Source organism: Apteryx mantelli, chromosome 13 (genome assembly GCF_036417845.1).
Source record: "Apteryx mantelli isolate bAptMan1 chromosome 13, bAptMan1.hap1, whole genome shotgun sequence".
NCBI lineage: Eukaryota > Metazoa > Chordata > Aves > Apterygiformes > Apterygidae > Apteryx > Apteryx mantelli.
In genome coordinates, this window is record NC_089990.1 from 26,809,199 (window position 1) to 26,829,155 (window position 19,957).

Consider the following 19,957-nt stretch of genomic DNA (forward strand, 5'->3'; position numbering starts at 1 on the left):
TCTCCTGGAAGGCATCCTGTAAAGGGTCTGCAGTGAGGAGTTCCCAGGCTCGGGGCAGGAAACACCTGTTTGGCACCCTGATGAACCAGCAGGTAACCCTGTGGCATCTCTTCACCTCCTGGAAGTTGGTTTTGGAGCTTTGGCTGCTGTTCTCTTTGCCAGTGGTGTCCCTTTCTGAGCTGTCAGCTGGCCCTGGAAGTGTTGCCTGATGAGCTGCAAAATAAGCTCATTCTAGGGTTTCTGAAGGTGGTGTTAGTCTGTGGATTTGGGGCAATGAGCCATTGGTGTGCTTATCGGGCGACTTTGCAGTGTGGGCAAATTGTCCTCAAAAGGTTGGCCTGAAAAAATCACATCACAGGTGAGAGCTGTCAGAAAACATGAACCCGGGATTTGTGGGAAAGCCTGGTAGAGCTGCATTTTAGAGAGCCTTGGTCCTCGGTGGAGACAGGATTTTGAGTCCTTACTGTGCCAAACCAAACATAGTGATGATGGGCAAATAAAAAAATGTTGCAAGGGGTAAAAGACTTCTCTTTGCAAGCCTCTGTGAAGGAGAAACCTGCCTCTTGTCTGAAAAGATCTCTGCACTCACTTGTTTTTAAAATGAAAGCTGGTAATAATATTTATATATTTTTTTAACTCAATCATTTTCTACATTGGCCCTGATCAATAAAACTGTCTTGGAAAGAGGTTCTCCTGCCCCAGAGTGTTCTAGCTGCTGCAAAGTGTTTTGCTCCATCTGCTTGTTGCTTTTGTGTTGCTTTACCTTCAGAGGTACTCCAGGAGGAGCCGTGGGGTCTCTCATCAGCAAGCAGCACATTGTACATGTCATCTCCAGTGAGAATTCAGGGAGGAAGCTGAAAAGTGGTTGTATAAATCTGTAAACCTGAAAAATAAAACCAAGCCTTTGAGCTCACTTGCTAAGCAAGAAATGTGGTTTGCAGCACTTGGTTAAACAACCAGAGATATGGCTGGTGTTGGTGCACTTTTAAACACTTTCTCATCTGTTGCTGAAACCTCCTGACTTTGGGGGTGAAACTGTGCGAGGAGATGTCTGTCTATAAATTGTTTTCTTTACCTCTTACCCTAAAGAGGAAGGGAAATTGGGGGAAGATGTTATATTTATGAAATATGTTATTCAGGACAATTTCTGGGAGAGGTTCAGATGCCTGTTATAGCTTTGGTCTTAAAGGTGGGTTGTGATTTGAGGTTGACTTTGTCTTCCAGGGAGTGTACGTGCTAGGAGTTGAACACAAAAAAATGCATGAGGTAGCTTATTATGGAAATGTGGGGCCATTGGAGTGGTAGGCTCTCAGTTACACTCTTCTGCTTGACCCATGTCCTTCCCCTGGCCAAGGAGAAATGCTCCATCCTCTGAACTTTGCCTTAATGAAATATAGTGTAAAATGCATCATGATCCCCCCTCTATTCACCCTGCCTTGTGCCAAACTGGCCTAAGGCAGCAGATACAGGGTATTTGTGGGTGGGAAGCAGGGTGGTGGAAGGGGCAGGCTCTTTCTCAGGTCACAAATTTCATTTGCAGATTTGTCCAGATTCCTAGTGATGGGCAGGAGAAGAGCAAAGGGACAGTGGTGACCAGTGTGGCAGATTTCATCCTGTGTCTCCCACACCATTGGGGACAACGCTGAGGAAGCCAGAAAGTGGAACTGTTTATTCTGGTACCTCTGGCTTGTCTCACTTGGGGTAGTAAAGAGGAAAACAGTGTAGCTAGTCTTTCCTTTGGTACATGGGATATATGGGTCTGGATCAATTCAGCTCAGCTGCTTCCTTGCATACAGGCTGCTGTTCCCAAAAGGAGAGCATGTTCAGAGCCAGGGAGAGGGACTTGGGCCAGGAGATCTCTGTGCTGGGAGAGAAGCAGGAAAAAAATGTAGGACTGTGACACACAAGATCATGCATGTGCTAGTGATAAAGGAGGAATGATACAGCTGCTGGGATCAGATTCAGTGTTCCAGCAGCCCTGAGGCCTGTTGCTAGAAGTCCAAGGTCTGGGCAGTAAAGGGAAATTCAATATTGGAGGGGAGAGAAGTCATCTTCAAAGCAGTACCCCTCCCCTGGCATCTTGGTGGGACCTCACAGTACCATAACGTCTCAGGCTGCAGACCCTCTGCAGCTACGCTCCTGGAGGCTCCATCCAATAAACCATTGAGCTTTTCACAGAATTTCCCTGAATTTTGCAGAGGTTTTCTGCAGTGCTCGGCGAGCACAAGCGCGGGCACAGTGGTGAGGTCATCGAGTCCAAGCACCTGCTTGAAAGCATTTGGTGAAAGCCTTGTGAGCAACATGGCTCCAGTGGGACTGGTGCAGATGCAGTGGATGAAAAGGGTCTCCTGTTCACAGCAGCACAGGGCTGATTCTGCTCCCTTGCATTGTAAGCGCATTAATGTTTTCCTGTAGGTAGGACCAGGTTAATGAGTGTCCTGCTTCCTGTGGCTATTTGAATCTTTCTCGCTGAAGGAATTGGATTTACTAATTGTTATTTTTCTGCTTTGAGGATTAACTGATGTTTGGGGAAGAGTTGGCACTGTGCTACCCCCAAGTAAGGCATGCAGGGAAGTGAGGTGGGATTGAAGATGTTGGAGGAGCAGTGGCATGATGTGCGAGCTTTCTGAATTCTCACCTCTGTATTTACGTGATAATAGGGTCATAACCTCTAGTACACCAGGGCTTTCTCTTTGTATGCTTTATTTATGCTGTTCCAAGAAATGGTTTCCTGGGGTGTTGACGTGTTTTTCAGTGTGGATTTCCTCCTTATCTCCGAGAACTTGCTCTGGACTTGGGACTCGAAAATAAAATCAGACCTGTTGGGAAGGGAATGCCTGCAAACAGAAGACCTGCAGGCTGAGATGAACGGGTTAATAATAAGCTAAAAGAGAGACTGCAGCCCCAGAATTTGTTTTGAGACAAAGGACAACAAAGCGTGGTAAACGCCCTCTACTGTCTGGCAAATTTGTCTGATCTGTCTCTGCAGCCACACAATGAATTGAAAGCAAAGCCTCAAGACAATGCAGATAAGATATTGCTTTGGCAGCAACTACAAGGAAAGAGTATGTATCCGGATCAAATAAACATGGTGAAGCCATGAGAATTCAGGTTCGTCTGAAAACGTTGTTACAAGTGCTCTTGACTGCCCTCACCCAAGCTCTTTTTTAAAGGGGCAGACAAGGGCAGAGAGGTTTTCTGAAATATTCCGTTTGGAGGTTGCAGGGGAACAGGAGTGGCTATATGCGGAGGGAGTGGGGAGATGGAGTATGCTGTTCAGTACCTCGATTGAATCCATCTCCTGGTGTTTTTAAGGAGTCTGATTCGAGTTTGGGGCGATTTTTTCCGTGAAATTTTGAGTCTGCCATACTCGGCTCTGGCAGAGATCAGGAAAGCCACCCATGAAGCCTGCGTGTCAATGTTAATCCATGCTGCCTTTTTAAAATGAGAGGTAAACTGTTTTCTCACTTCTGGAGACATTTTGCAACTGGCCTGCTGGCACTGAGATTTATTTTGATCCTGTTCCCTGAAACCACATGTTTCGCATAAGCAGCTCCAACATGCAGACACACACACACAAGCAGACAGACAGACAGACACACACAGGCACATACACACAGACACTTGGCTTTTCCAACTTTGTCCATGACTCTGCCTTCACAGCTGCAGGAAGAAATCACTGCGGGGCAAAGTGACACTGCCTAATCGGCAAACAGATGAGTAATGCAGCCAATGGTATTATTTTATATGCTGTTAGGTGGCAAATGCTCTGTGTGTGTGTGATTATATATATATATATATATTTATATGTATAAATATATACAGGCATATACACAGCTTTTTGGTGTAAAGTTCACTATAACATATGGTTCAGTATTTCCCTGGTGTTATCCTTGCTGCCAGAAATATGCCCTGAGACAGATGACATGGTTTGGGAAGCCATATGTGCTGATAAGGTTTCTTTGGACTTACCTTGTTTCCCATTGTAGGAGAGGCCAGTCAGGCTCCTTGCAGTTGTGCAGCGTGGCTGTTCAGCTCCCTTGGGAAAGCTGTGTGAAACTTAGGAGCTACATTAGAGGCAGAAATATCTAGAGGTGGTTGCAGCCAGTGAAGGCTTGATTGTGTGGAAAGCAGGTCTAAAACATGGACCACGCTCAGGAATTTTTACCTGTGTTTCTGCTGCTGAGCTGCCTTTGTGGAATAAAAGTGCTCTATCAGTGATGCTACCAGAAGTAGGTACGAGTTCTATGTGCTGCACTGTTGTATAGTACTTACCTACGGGTCTTGAAGCATTTTACAAAGATTGACAGCACTAGACATCTTGTACAGGTGGGAAAACTGAGGCACAGAGGCTTAATGATTAACCAGATCTCCTGGTGCAGGAATTAGGAGTAGTGCTTGCCTGCCCTGTGCTCTGTCTTGGTTGCATCCATCCTGCTTTCTGCATCTCTGGCAAATATATATAAAAAAGAAAAAAGAGAGAGAGAGAGCTAGCAGGTTATGGTTATGACTTCAAGCTCTCTTGGTTAAAGATTCCCCATCCTCTTCATGCATTCAAGGACTGAGGCTTCAGGGTGTTCCACAGTAATTCCTGGAAAAAAATCTTTGCATAACTTTGTGCAAATAAACTCTCAACTGGGAAAACAGTACAGGCCAAGTTCTTCCTTTTCCAGTTGCTCTTTAAAATGAAGATACTCAGTTTCTGAGGATGTTGCACATGTGGCCATTGGGTTGATGTGGCCCAGCCTTTGGGGCTTTTTGTTAAAATCAAACTTACAAAACCCAGGACTTGCCGTTGTACAAGCAAGCAGTCCTGCCTGATGCTGGAAACATCAGTGTGACTGGGGGAATGAAAGCAAAGAGTCTGCCTGCAGGGGCAGTGGGGTGGGATGTACAGAAAGCAGGCAGTTATCCTGTGCCCAGCTGCACGGACAATACGGTTTTGACTCCAACTGTGCTCGCTGTTTGTTGTGAAATTTCCAGAGCAGTTCAGGAAATCTAAAATCATCTTCCAATTTGGTGTTGCAGAGGTGCATCTGAATTCCCTGGATTGCTTTGCTTTTCTCAACCTCTCATTTTCATCTTAACCTTCCTCTAAGGCCACAGGAGGGTTGGGAATTGTGAGGTTGCTTTGCAAGGGGAAGTTTCACAGTGAGGAAGAGATGATGCGTCAGGACTTGGTGACTCAAGCTGATAAAGCACCCTCTCCAGAGCCCCTCTGCAGGCACCTGGAAGCGGACCCTGGAAGCTCTTTCCACCTGTGCCTGCAGCTGTCCTGGGGGAGCTCCAGTCCTGCTACCCTGTCCCCTCTTCCCCCTCCATTGCCAGCTTCAGTGTTTGCATGGAAATGGGGAAAAGGCACAGCCAAGCACTCAGAAATCCTTCCCAGCAGCTGGCTGGCCGGGGCTCTCCCACTGCTGCACCCCAGGCCAGCTTAGCCAGGAGCCAACCATCAGGTGCCTGCACTGTTTTTTTCCCTAGGACTGCTCTCTTTGACACTTGCAAGCTTTTGCCTTTCCTCTTTTTTTTTTTTTTGTTTGTTTTTGTTTATCCCTCCAGTGGAGATGTAGCTGGAGCCAGCTGTGTTTCTTGTGTTGCTAATGGAGCCAGCTGGGGTCCGCTTGTGTCTGCAGCCTGTGAAATGCTGAAACAAAACTTCTCCTTTCTCAAGGTGGAGAGTGCTTGTTGCTGCTGGGCTTCTGTTTTACATGACTGTAATGCTTGAAAGGGAATCTAGAGCACCTTTAAAATGCTTGCTGCTATTCTCAATAGCACTGCCAGCCTCTCCAGGGTGCTGGCTGTTTGGGAGCCAGCAGAGGAATAGAGATGCTCCAGAGTCCCAGGTGTACAAAGGGGCAAAGCAGAGCAGGGATACCAGGGCTCTGCAGGATACTGATCTCCTCCAATGTGGCCATTGATGAGGGCTATCTGGTTGTTTCAGAGACATGTTCAGCAGTAGCTCCAGATCTGGGGAATGCTTGCAAGGCTTTTTCCCTGCCACTGGGTCCTGTGAAGCACCCGTGGCTGCCCTGAGACCAGGAGAACTGGAAAACTCACAGATCTGCCAGAGATGTTGCAGAGCTGGGACCTTGGCACCATACTCTCAGGCCTCAGCCAGGCTACACCCCACTGCTTCAACTATTTTTTTTCCAGTCTGTCATGTCTCTCATTGCCCAGTGTTGCTTGGCTTTTGCCAGATTAGTGAGGCTGCTATTTGGCCTGATGCTCTTGCAGTTTCTCTTCTACAGAAACATCCACCCACGACTTGTCTCTCTTCCAAGAAACTAGAGCAGCCCGTCAGCCCACCTGGCACTGGGCCTGACTCTCCCAGGTCACGCAACAGGATGGCTTACCTGAGATGCTGGGGGCTCCTGGTTGCTGCGTGGAAAACAGCAATCTCCTACCCCCTGCTCTATGCTGGGGGAAACACTTTAAAGCATATTTCAGAGACTACCCCCCACCCCTTACTCCTAGGCCCCCTGCTCCATTTTCTGCAGTTGTCTGATTCAGCGCCAAGTTCCCATGACTGCAGGGTCAGTGGCCCAAGACAGCTCAGCAGCTGAGTACCTGGGAGCCCAGACAAGTCCTGCACTCTCCTGGGGGTGAAGTTTCTCTGCAGTGGTGTTTGTTAAGGTTTTTGAGGGCCCTGGGAGTCCTGTTGTTAGTCACTAAAGCAGCCCAGAAAGCAGGAGCAAGAATGGGAGGTAGAAGAATAAGGGACCATCTGAAAGGTACCTTTGGAAGGAAGGGTTTTCGTATTAGTGCCAGAAACAAGCTGGACTGTGAACATGCAGCGAGGCCTGGCATGTTTGGGTATCTTTGCTAAAGCAATATTACATGTAACCCAGCTGTACTGCATGCTTTCGTGCTTTGTTTGTGTTGGGTAAGAGCAAAACACATGACGATCAGGGACAAGCACACTGCACGGGCGAGCCTCGCCTCCTTCTCCAAGGTCATGGGATTTCAGCCAGGGAACAGGGCAGCCTGGGGTGAAGCAAGACTCTGGAGTCCCTTCACAGCCCACAGCCCTGACTGGAGCAGCTGCTTTGCCCCTTTGGCAGAGAGCAATTAGGGAGAGTGCCGCAGCCTTCTCCCTCTCTCCATGCTGCTGTAGGCAAGGGTTCCTTGGCCACACCCTGGCCCTGGGGACCCTTTCGTATCCACCTCCTAGATCAAGAGCTATAATGAGGGACTGCCTCTTCCTATTCTGGGCCCGGCAGGACAGGGAGATGAAGGCTGATGAACAGCAAAGGGCCAACCTCTCCTGGGTCTGGGGGGAAGATCACATTCCCAGTACGGGAACATATGGGAGTGACCTGGCTCAGCCTGGTACCAGCTCTCAGCCCCAGCAGAGGCTGCAAACGGAGATGGCTTGGGCCCAGAAAGCTGCGGCAGGGAGAGCAGCAGCAAGAAACAGCCCCTGCCCCTGCCCCTGCTGTGCCATGAAGGACAACCAGCCCATCTCAGCACCCTCTTGTTTGGCCTTTGGCAGCTTTTTCTGCTGAGGGCTGAGCTGTGTGCAGGCTCCAGCAGCCTTGGGCTGGGCTTGGCAACCCCAAAGGAGGACCAGGAAGCACACCTTCCTGGGAAGTGCACCTTCCTGGGAATGCCCTGGGCATTTGCAGGAGTGTGGGGGAGAGGTGGCAGCTGCCCCGGCATGGCCCTGGCCCAGGCAAGCTGACTGATGAGCTGCTAGAGGCATTAAAGATGCAAGATGAGACAAGATCCACTTATTGCCTGCAGCCTTCATTAGGGCTGGCCTGCAACACTTAGAGAAGGAGCTCCGGGGAACCTGCACAAGCCCATTTCTCAAGGCGACCTTGGCACTCGGCAGCTCTGGCATGGTACCTGAACTGCTCTACAGCTGCTGCCAGTGTCCCAGCACCACCACTCTGCACCCTTGCTGCTGGATGCACATCAGGGCCAACACAGGGAGCGGGACTGGAAGGCAGGACTCTGCTAGACTGACACTTTTGCCAGGTGTGGATATTTCGGGGAGCTGGAGTGGGTCTGCAGGTGCTAGGGGGCAATCTGATGCTCTGCTCTGACCCTTTGCAGTTCTTGCTGCTCACTGACGGTCTCTGTGCTGGGTTATCTGCTAGGACAAGGAATAGGGAAAGAGACGGGGGTGCAGACAGGTGGAGAAAGCTGTTAGGCAGTGAATGGAGCTGCACAGGGTCCAAGTGCTCTGCAGCATCATAGCAGAGAGCACCTGAACTGGCCCAGATATCAAACTGTCAAGTTACTGCTTGTCTGATCCACCTCACTGTGGCTGCTCAGAGACCCGCAACTAGTCACACAGGGTGCCCAATGCAAAGAGGTGTGAGGCCAGCACCGGAGTACAGGGTTTATTTAAACCAGCACTGAGCTCCCCCACAGCCCTGCTGGTACAAGGGCTACTCGTGTCGTTCCTGGGAGCCTGTGCTGCTGTCACATGTCTGTACACATCAACAGTCTTAGTATGATACAGAGAATATACAAGTAATTACAAAAGGGGGCTGTATCCACCCCAGCATCCACAGACCAAGCCAACTTAATCATGTTCTGCCCTGCTCAAACCCACCTTCTGTGTCTGAGGTGTACCTGCAGTTTGACCATGGGGGTTTGCTCTTCTCTGTCCTGGAGCTTGTGCTGGCACTGCTTGGGCTTGTGTAGCCCTGGTGTCACTGCTGCAGTAGCACTGGGGCAGATAGCAACAGGGAAAATGCAGCTGCCTGGGGATTTGCGTGACCCAAGCTGAAATCCTGACGGTTAACAATGTGAGAGCCGGGCTCGGAGGAACAAAACCCAGAGAAAAGCGAGGCTTGGTCAGAAGAGACAGGAGTGAAGGGGAGACCTGGTGTGAAGCTCCTTGGCTCTGTGGTCCTGTGTATTTGAGCTGGCCTCTGCCCTGCGGGACGGACTGGCTCGCTTCACAGCACCCTGAGGTCAGCTCAGCTTAGTGCCAGGACTCTGCAATACCACTTCCCCACGTGCAGCCTCCCCAGCTGGGACTCCAGCACGTGGCACCATGAGAGTTGCTGCAGGGCTGACTGCTCCCTGGGAACAGAAGATCAGGGCAGTTTGATGACTTTTCCTCACTTTCAGGGGTTTGTATGTGCCACAAAGAAGCACTCGGGGATCTGCAGGTGCTGCTGCTTTTGCCAGCCTGCTGATGGCCAGCCCAGGAGCATCTCAGCCTTACAGGTCTCCAGCTTGCCCTGGCCTTCCGTGTTCTGACCAGCTTTCCCAAGGCTCTGGGCAGCAGCATTGCACCCTCTCATTGGTGCGACATATCTGTGTTTGCTTGGGGACAGGAAGGAGATGCTGAGCCAGAGGCACTACACACTGGCCTCTGTTGGTGCAGGATCACTGGGGATATTTGTGGCTCATGTGTCGCCTTGCTGTCTAACCTGGCTCAGGAAAAATGTGCATCTCTGCCATGTGCCTAGGTGCGGCCACTTCTGCTGGTAATTAATCCAGCTTTGTGGCTCTGCTCTTTGACCCTCTGAAGCCGATTACTGGTGTGACTCCAGGCTTTAACTAGCCTGAACCGAAACTCCTTCATACCCTTCTGATAACTGGTGGCCATGAGTGCTGGATCTCCCACGTATCTGCAGGCAGAGAGGGGAGGAAGGCCAGCCCTGCAGCCACACTCACCACACTGCTGCTCTCTGCTAAACCTGATTTCTGGCCTAATACCTTCCGCACTGTGCTCCTCAGCAGCTCACAGCCTGGTTTGCCATGTCCAGCTGTGCCAGTTGTGTGTTTGGACTTGCAGAGGGTTTTCCTGCTGTGGGGAGGATTTCTATTGCAGTTGTGGATGTGCCTTTACCTTGCTGGGGATGGAAGATAGGTGGGTGCATGTTGCATGGTTGCAAGGCATCTTGGTGATGTGGCTCTTGCTAGAGGCCTGTCCCATTCTGTGTTCCCTGTGTAACCTTACCCAAGCTCTGGCAGGGTCCTTGTGTGCCCTCCAGCTCCCTGGACAGGGCAGGCTGCTGCTGGAGCTGGTGTGACAGCTGTTTCATGTTCCCTGCTTTGTTTGCTCAGACAGGAGCTGGGGAGGTCATGTGCTGCCAGGGATGCGAAATTATCCTTCACGCATGTCCCTTTTTGGCCCTCAGAGAGCAGACCCTTCCTGGCTCATTGGTTTCCTCCCCTCCACTCTCCGGGGGGGGCCAGGCTTGCAGTGGCTGTGGCACTCATCCTCCCTTGCATAGCACTGACCACACCAGGTCTCTATTGGGAGCCACATGCTGTGACCTCCTCTGGCTTTGTCCCTCACCACAAGGGACAATATGTGGAGGGCTTTAAACTGCACCTTGTCCTCCTGGCTTGGAGGCTGGCTGTTTGGCTGCCATCCCGCACAGGTGAAGGCAACAGGACTGCGAAGACTGTCTGTGGGCCACACAGGAGAGTCACTATGGAAGGAGCAGGTTTGGTCAGAAGATGGACATGAGGATGAGGAGGATGTCACAGGTCGAGCCGGAAAGCCCCAAAATAGCTGGCTGCAGCGTCGTTGTAGTCAATGGCCAAGGAGGAGACGGAGACAAAGAGCTCGTCACCAGCTTTGAGCTCAAACAGTCCCCCCTGGTAGAGAGCATGGAGGCCATAGTTTGCCTCAGGTGCCCAGCACTTGGTGCCAACTCCTTTGAGCAAGAGGATGGGTTGGCTGTAGGAGGTCTTCCAGTTGATGCACTGCACGAGCTGAGGGACAGAGATGCGGGTGCTGGCCCCATCGCTGGGGTAGCGGAAGTAGATCTGGGAATAGACGTAGTACTTGCCTGCCTGGTTGACCCGCAGCCGGCCATCCCGGTACGTGATGTTCTGCAGGTGTGAGTGGATAGTGCTGTCTTCCCAGCGTGCAATGGCATGGCGGCAGGACTGGGAGAGGTTCCCGAAGCGCTTGGAGCTTCCTGGGGGGAAGCAGAAGGGTCATGGAGGGAAGCAAGCTCCTCTGGACAGTACGCATCAGGGTGGGAGCAAGGGAGGGGGTGGCTCTATCTGCCTCTGACAGTGACCCCACTCCCCAGCTTGGAGGTGTGGAAAAGGTGTTCTTGGAGCAGAGAGGAGGAACATGGCCCTAGCTGTCACCAAATCCTTTCTCCAATGCTGGTCCCCTGCCCTTGGGTGGGATCTTTTCCCTGTTCCCATTTCGGAAACCCTCTGGTGCTCAGCTGGGCTCCCAGACTCACCATCGTGGGCCAGGCTCTGTGGGCGGAGGGTTAGATGCGCTGAGGGCTTGCTGGGTGTTTTGGGAGGAGCCTGCCCCTCCGAGGTGTTGAAGTAGCTCCGCTGGGCTTCTGCAAGGAAAGGTAGAAATGGCTGTAAAGGCCAGAGCATTTGGGGACCCCCAGCACCATGCCGGCAGAGCATGTTCTTACTGAGCAAGCAGGGAAGGGCCCTGCTGACCCTGCAAAGAGGGCGAGGTTCCTTGGGGGAGGGAAATGCCTAGTCAATGATTATCTAACACTTCAGTGATGACCCCTGGGCAGGCAAGCCCTGATTCCCTAGACTCCAAACAGACGTACAGGGCTGTCCCTCCAGACTATGTCTGGGGATGAATGTCCTTCACCTGCCCAGCAGGACAGGCCTTGCTCCCCTCCTGCCTCAGCTTGTGGCTGCAGCACTGCATCCGGTGGAGTTTGCCCTGGGAGTGACCTAGCTCCATGCCCCCCCCCCCAGCCCGCTGGCATCCCTGGCCTCATGCTGAGCTGTGCACATGTGGACCATGGCTCCACCTGTCTGGCCGTGAGAGACCGGATTTGTCACAGTGACCCAGACCCAGGCAAACAAGTCCTCAATGCTTCGCAGCTCCAATCCCCCTGGAATGGAGTCCCAGTTTGCATCCCCAGATCCCGGCTGGAAAGAACTCACCCTTTACCGTGCTCCTGCGGATAACGTTCTCTGTCACCTGAACCGTTAGAGAAGAAAAACAGTCCCATGGTTGAAAGGTGTAAAGGATCTTCCCTGCTCCCCTGCCCCTCTCATTACTCCCTTGTCCTTCATGCTGTGTCTCTGGGCTCCACCAGCCCTTTTGCTGCACAGACCCACAGACAGCCTGGCATGCAGCCCCTCTCCTCTGAGCCCTCTTAAATCAAGCATTGCAATTGCCCTCTGCCATTCTCTGGTTAGGTGGATGAGGAAAATGAGGTGGGGAGGCAGGTGGGAGCTCTCCTTTTGGGTGCCCCATTCTCCCCTTTCCCCTCGGCCAGCAGATCTAGGCTCACCGTGGTCACGTAGGCTTTGATGGTGTTGGCCAGCTTGAGGCAGGACTGGTTGCTGATCAGCTCCTCCAAGTCTGAGCCCTCCTGCTGCTGGTTGATAAGCTGCAAACACCTCAGCTCCTCCGAGCTCCCCTGTGACTGGGCTTTGAGCTGGAATGGAAATACCTGGATGTCCACATGTTAAATGGAAAAGATGAGGGTGGTATGCGTGGCTTGGCTGTAGGGGGCAGTGGGGGAATTCCTGTGCACAGGGCAGTCCCCTTTGGCATGGCTCCTACAGGCTAAGAGCCCTCACAGCTGCACCACAGAGTGGAGAATACCCTGAACTTCTGCGATCCCAGACGTGGCGGTGGGACAGAATGGTGCTGTCAGAATGGAAATGGAAACTGTATTGGCGCTACTGGGAAGGGGTTAATTGGCAGGAGGCTGGGGTGGAGCCTGCGCACTGTCCCAGATCTGCTTTGTGATTTGGACAGTTTAAATCTTATCTCATCCTCTCACAGTCCCCAAGAGCTGGCAGAAGCGGATCTTGTTTGTCCCAGCTCTTGGGGAAATGTAACAGCCCCTTTCGTGGACTCCTAGTGCTGAGTGTGAGGAGGAGGTGAGACAGTGACTATTGCAAAGCCACAGAGCACCAAACAAAGGAGAAGAACGAAAATTTCCCTTTCTCTTTCTCCTTCCTCCTCTTCTGCTCCTGTCCTGGGGGGACTGGGCTTCTTAATCAGCAAAATCATCCTCAGCTTTGAACAAGATGTTCACAGAGCCTGGGGAAGCAGTTGCCCTGCAATGCTTGGACCTGTTCTGGTGCTGCCTGTAGCTGCACCATGCACAGAGGAACAGCTGCAGCTCGAGGCTGGAAATGCCCAGGAAGCCTGGCCCATGCTCTTGGTGCTTTAATTATCACTGCTGAGCTAAGCTGGAGTTGCAAAAATGTGATCTCACACAGCTCGTCTCTTCCAGCTGCTGAACCATGCTGGCTGGCAACTGGATCCTAAGTGCTCGTAGTGCTGCATCAGCCCAGGAAGACCTCAAACCCTTACTAGTCTGTGCTGGCTTGTGGTTTGGGATGGGAAGCCTTCCTCCACGTGATGTGGCCTGCTGAATGGTGAGTTACCCCTTCACAGAGTGTTCCTGGGCTGACCTGGCTCAGCCCTGGCTCTGGAGCCCCAGTGGGGTGCAGCTGGCTATAGGATCTCAGTACACTGGGCGGCTGTATCAGATGGGGGGAAATCAAGGCACAGATGGATGGCTGCCCTGAAATCGGTGCACCAATGGCTGGGAATAAATACAGGCACCTTGACCATCCTGCCCTTATCACCTAGGTCGTTCCCAGATTCCCAGGAGAGGACCCAGGAGTTCTTGGGCTTGGCCATGTTGTCAGTCCCTGCAGCATCCTGCACACCCCCAGCTCACACCTGCCTGTCTGCTTCCCTCAGCTACAGTTGTGGGTTGCTCATTTCGTCTGATGTTTCTTGCACACCATCTACCACCAGGGTGCCCTCAGCCATGTTTGGGATCAATACAGAGACTCTAGTACTGGTAAAAAGACTGTGTGAGGTAAGATAAAATTGGCGGGGTGTTGGTGCCACTGGCAATATGTCTAAACGAAGGCTGGCAGGAAGAACTAGGACCATCGCTGCTGGGAGATGGGATGCAGTGATGAGCTGAGAGGGGGTGATGTGGTGGCTCACACATCTGGGTGCAGTGACTCCCACATCTGGATGACTGGGAGACAGGCAAGGGTAGCCCTGGGAGTGTTTTGCCTGGGGTGGGTTCAGCTGACTGGGCTGCAGTCGCGCAAAGATTCACCTGTGTGAGCAGGTACACACTGCCGCAGTGTAGATCCCTAGGTTTGGGACTGCTCATGTGAAACTTGGCAACACATGCGTGTGTTTGGGAAGGGCCAGTGCACGCAACTGCTCTGCACTGCCAGAAGCACTAATTACGGCATGTGCCCGCATAACCTAGGCAGCCCTTGTCCAACTGGTCCAGGTGATGAGGGTCGCACACTCCCAGCAGTAGCATGGTCACTGCCACCACCTGTCTTGTCCCTCCAGGCATTAACACCCATCTGGTGCTGACTGCTTTGTGCTGAATTGCCTTGATTAAAGCTGGCTGTGATGGGTAATGTGTACCACTGGCACCTCTCTCATTGCAGGATAACCACCCTGTTTTCCTATCCATCTGTGTCCCCACCTGGAGACCTACTGCTGGGTAGGTTGGGGAGGAGGAGACTTGCATTTTAAATCAAGTGCAAAGTGATAGGGTAAGTTTTGTAAAACTGGAGGCCCAAGTGGTTGTGTGTGTGTGTGTGTGTTGGGTTGAGGGGTAGGCTGGTTGCATCAAGCGATAGTGCTCTTGGACAAGCTGAGCTCTGACCACCTACCTGCACTGGGGGCATTGCTTGTATACAAGGATCCAGCGACTAGCCTCCCAAATGAGGGAGATGAGGACACTTAGGTGGCCTCCTCCTTGCCCCAGCCCTCCCCTATGGTGTGTCTGCCTGCATTCCTCTCCTCTCTCTGGTGTCTTCCATGTAAAGCCCCCACAGTGGGTGCTACACAGTCTGGGGATGGAAACAAACCCCAAAGTGAGGGATGGAGTCTGCTCAGATGGATGCCCAGCCAGGCAGCAGCCAGGCTGTTCCTCCCACATGCACAGCTGACTCTGATCTCCTGGGCAGGGCTTTTGTTTTGGGGTTTTTTGTTTGTTTGTTTTTTAATTGTGGTTTTGTGTAATGCTTGGCACTCCAGGGCCTTTTTCTTGATGGGCCCTTCATCATCAGGGATGATCATTACCATTAGTGGAACTGCCCAGAACAATGCTTGGCCATCCTTACTTTCTCTCTCCTCACACCAATGATCCCTCCTGTTTGGTGTTTTCCCCACTGTAGTGCCCAACTCAGTGGGGGCAATGGGACCTGTTAACAGGCTCAGGCCTGTCCTGCACCAGGTTGTTGTAGCAAGGACTGTATCTCTGCACTGCCTGGTCTGAAGGAGTCCTGAACCAGTGGGGCTGGTGCTGTGGCTGGGAGCCAGTGTTTTAGGTCTGGTGGTGTCTAACAGGAGGCAGTGTTGCAGGTCAGTTGCTGAACCCCAGGAAAGGTTGGCTGTTGGGCCATAGTACCTGGTCCACAGAGTGCCAGGGTTGGGAACTGTTTGACATTAGTGATGCTGAGAGTAGGTGGGCAAGGCTGGATGCCAGCATGATTATTTGATGTGATTAAGGCTGAAGCAAGCACCTAAGACATCCTGGTATCGGGGGGGGTTTCCCCACCTAGGCCACTTTCAGAGTGTCACGAAGTGGGTGAGAAGGCCTTAGCAGTCCTGAAGCATGAGTAGGATGAGAATGGTGGTAGCAGTGTGTGGGGAGGAGATGGGGTAGGAGTAAATGTGGCCTGGAGTCCAGGGCAGAGAGTCTCTCTCTCTCAACATCTGGATCCACAGCTCCGTATGGAGCCCAGTACAGTGTGGCCCCCCCACATCTGGATCTGTGGTTCTGGATGGAGCTCAGGGCGGGAGGTCCCTCCCACCAAATCTGTATCCACAGCTTCAGGCAGAGCTCAGGGCAGGGACTCCATCCCTCCACCTCTGGAACTGCAGCTCTGGATGGAGCCTGGGGCAGGGAGTCCCTCCTTCCACATCCAGATCTATAGCTCCAGATGTAGCCCAAAGCAGGGGCTCCATTCTCCCACATCTGGATCCACCGCTCCAAATGGAGGCCAGGGCAGGGGTGTCCTCTCTCCACATCTGGATCCATGGTTTTGGACTGAGCCCAGGGCAGGAGGTCCCTCCCACCAAATCTGGATCCACAGTTCCAGATGGAGTTCAGGGCAGGGACTCCATCTCCCCGTATTTGGATGCACAGCTCTGTATGGAGCCCAGGGCAGGGGTGCCCTTTCCTCCACATCTGGATGCACAGCTCCAGATGGAGCCTGGGCCAGGGGCTCTGTCCCTACACAGCTGGATCCGCAGCTCCCTCCTGAGCCCGGGGCGGGGGCTGCACCCGGAGCTCCCCAGCACGGTGGCAGCGCCAAAACCCGCTCCAGCCGGGAAAACTCGCTGTGGAGCACTCCTAGCTGCCTGTCCCGGGTAAGCAAAAGCCGGGGCGTGGCGGGGGAGCAGGCTGAGGCTTCCCTGCAGCTGGCGGGGCTTCCCGAGGGGGGGCAGCTCCCTGTCCCGGGAGAGCCGGGCGCCCGGGGGCTCTCCCTGCCCCGGGGTTGCCGGCCCGATCCCCGCTGGTCCCGGTCCCTCCCCGGTGCGCAGCCCCGCACCGGAACGGCCCCGGGAGGTGGAGGCGGGGAGGCTTTGCAAGACAAAGCTCTCGCCTCGCCGTCCTCCCCAGGCTCTGTCGGGGCGATCGCGCCCGGCGGGCTCACCTTGGATATGGCCATGGTGAAGTAGACGAAGAGCCCGGTGGTGGAGGCGATCTGCAAGGCCAGGATGGCCATGACGGCCACGCTGCCCCAGAGCGGGCCGCAGTGCCTCCGCCGCGGGCCGCCGGAGCCGGCGCCGGCCGCCAGCATGCGGGCCGCCGAGCCGCCGCTGTCGGAGCGCAGGTACTGCCCGGCGCTGGGCTGGTGCGGGGCCATGGCCCGGCCCGGCAGCCGCCGCCGCCCGCCGCTGCCCCGCGCCCGCCGCGCTTCGGAGGGGCCGCGGCCGCGGCGGGAGGGACCGGCCGCGGGGGGGGCGGGGCGCGACGGGAGGGGACGGGACGGGACGGGGCGGCCCCGCTCGCCGGCCCGGCCCCGCGCTTCCGCGGCGCTAGGGCCAAGGGTGGCCCCGGGGACACGGGATGCGAGGGGGGTTCCTGGAGGTGGGGACCGAGGAGGGACACAGGGACCGACGTGGGTCCCTGAGGCTGGGAGCCAAGGGTGATTCCCCAGGACAAGGAGGGACCAAGAGTGGCCCCGGGGACACAGGGACTGAGGGAGGTCACCAGGGATGGGGTCCGAGGGTAGCCCCAGGGACACGAGTACTGAGGGTGGTCCCAGATGTTGGGAGCCAAGGGTGACCCACCAGAACAAGGAGAATCCAAGTGTGGCCCCAGGGACATAGGGACTGAGGGAGATCACGGAGGATGGGGTCCAAGAGAGGACACAGGGACCAAGGGTGGTGCCAGGGGTGGGAAGTAAATATGGAAACAGGGTCTGGCCTTGCAGGTACCTCATCTGCAGAAGGAGGCAGGCGGTGTTTGCGTAGGGTCTACCGGAATAAGGTTGTGGGCCCTCTGGGAGCACCAGTGTGATTTCTCACACCACCGTCCCAGGGCAATGTGAGCACCAGTGGGGTGATGGGGGTGACAATGCAGGGCTGGGGGCACCCAGCTGTAGGCAGTGAGAAACCTGGGCTGCCTGGGCTGGGAAGGGAAGGTCCCAGGGCAAGGGGGACATTGTGTGACCCAGATTTAGATGATGGGCCACCACGTCCCTGCAGGGCATTGGGCCAGTGGCTCCGGCAAGAGGTCAACTCACCACCCCAAGAGGCTCAGAGAGGCAAAGGTTTGCAGAAGGGGATTGATTTCTGCTGACCGGGTCCAGGTGGGCCTGTGTCCACTCTGCCCTCCAGCAAGAGCCCGTCCTGGGCCAGGGCTGTGTGAGCTAGCAATCAGAGCACTGGGCTGGGAGCAGGGCAGGCTGTTTCAGTGCACTCTGAGCCTTTGCTGCTGACCCCAGAAGCTCCATCCTACTAATGAGTAGTGTTCCTGGTTGCTCTGAAATAGAAATGTTGAGTTATTTGTAAAGCAAACAGAACACCTGGAGAAAGGCTCTTATCTGGCAACTGCAAGAGTTGCTCCATGCTCGGGTGATTTTTTTTTTTTTTTTCCTGGCCTTTGGTGTTTTTAACTCTGAAAGAAAGTGAGATCTTGATAAAATATACAAGTACTTTAGCCCTCCTGGAACCACTCACTTTCCTCTAAGAACAGGGTGTGGGAAACCTGTGGACTGGCCTCAGCCCAAATCCACAAACAGCTCCAGTAACCCTGAGTGGTGTGCTGGGAGCAAAATTATGATTTACTGTGAAACAAGGACCGGCTGTGAGTGGGCGAGGATGGGCCCTGCCAAGGCCAATGCTGGCCAGGTAAGAGTTGGCTGCCTCACAGCTCCATCCCATCCCCAGGACTTTGGGCTTTGCAGCCATCCCTGGGCTGGGATGTGGGCCAGCACTGCAGTCACAACTGATCACAGAGACATGGCCCCTCTGAGTCAGTCAGGGCTGCTTCCCCTGGGTGCCCTTGGGTCTTGGGGTCCCCCGCTAGCTGCTGCAGTCCATCAGCGGGAGCCATGAACCCAAGGCTTGCAAGGCTGAGCTCTGATCCTTGAGGGGGTTAAAACCTGTCAGTGATATTTCAGGCATAACATCAACTCAGGATCCAGCCCTTAAGCCTCAACTTTCTGGGCTGTGTTATACTGCCTTTGTAGAGTACATATCATCTAAGGAAACACTCTGCCTCAGGAATGGGGGGAAGTGCTAGGAAGAGACACCTCACCAGCAGATCACTTCTTTAGCACTTTCAAACAATGAATGACATTTTTTTTTTCCTTTAAATACTTGTTCTGCTTTGCATCCTGTCTGCCAGGAATGGTGCCACTGTCTCTTCCACTAAATCCTATTGCCTCCCCCTTGCTTTGTGCAGATAAGTTTCCTTCAGGGAGCCCCAGCAGGATACATGGCTGCTCTTTGGGATGCAGGAGAAAGGAGCTATTCACAGGGACCACCTCATTAAAAGGAAAAGAGCTGTTCCAGTTTCTTTTTTCCCATTGTGACGAGTATCTGTTGATTTGTTGGTGCGTGTGAGGCAGGGGTGCAGCAGCTCCTTCTCTGGTCCACAGTCACCTTGGTCTCAAGTAGGGGGACAGGAACTGACCTTTCCCCTCACCCTCCCTTCCTCTCCCAATGCAGAGCAGAAGATTGAATTAGAAACTTCTTGAGCTGCTTCCCAGTCCTACTTCTCCACTTAAGCATTCTTGTCCCCATTACAGATAGTCTCAAATTGTCCTCAGAGTGCCACCAAGCTCTTTGCCCTGCAGCGCAGTTTGGAAAGCAAAGGCAGCTCCCACACTCCCAGGGGCACTGTGCGCTGGCATCCCTCTGGTCCTGGGCACTGGGGTGAGGAAGGCCTCAGCAGGTGCTGCGGCTACAGCTGGGGCTGTGCATGGTGGCTGTGATGCCTTTGTGGAGCTGTCCCCCATGGTGCCTGCATGGAGGTGGCGCAGTCAGGGATGGCTCCAGGGCACACAGATATTGCCCCAGACCAGATTGTCCCAGCCTCTTCTACATGGGGAGCCTTCAAGATTTCCCAGCACAGGGAGAATCTGATTCAATCTCCAAGGTGGATGTAGCATGTGTGAGTTTATCTTTCTTAGACTCCTTTTGTGAACTTCCTAGAAAGAAGCACTGAATTCCTCAGGACCAACTGGCCGCTGCTTGTAAACTGGCCCTGAACTGGCATGGAGAGATGAAATCCAAGGCCAAGATCAGGAGGAGGAGGAGAGTTAGCATGAGGCTGTTCAGGGTTCCCTCCCTAGCCTGGAGGAGATGGGCCCTGTCGGGAGGAGGTTATGGGCTGAGAGCAGCTTGAAGTCCCCTTGCCTGTCCCTAAATATAGCCACCGCTCAGTGCATGGGGTCATGAGTGAGTGGCCACGTCATTTGAGCTGGTTACATGTGAGGCAGAGCATGACAAAAGCTCAAGCAGGTCTTGCCTTGTCTGTGCCCAATTTGGAGCAATCCTGCCCAAAGAAGCAGA

At 53.6% G+C, this 19,957-nt stretch overlaps 1 protein-coding gene across 1 annotated transcript; it reads right to left on the reverse strand.

The window, feature by feature from the left end:
* Positions 1 to 8,333: 8,333 nt before the first annotated feature.
* On the reverse strand, positions 8,334 to 16,812 carry LOC106484122 (tumor necrosis factor ligand superfamily member 10-like). The gene is made up of 5 exons (XM_013942255.2): positions 16,588 to 16,812; positions 12,213 to 12,359; positions 11,860 to 11,896; positions 11,178 to 11,285; positions 8,334 to 10,898 (listed from the first exon to the last, which is right to left on the reverse strand). Exons 1-5 carry the CDS (start codon positions 16,798 to 16,800, stop codon positions 10,456 to 10,458), a joined length of 948 nt encoding a protein of 315 aa, XP_013797709.2. The 5' UTR covers positions 16,801 to 16,812; the 3' UTR covers positions 8,334 to 10,455.
* Positions 16,813 to 19,957: the final 3,145 nt, after the last annotated feature.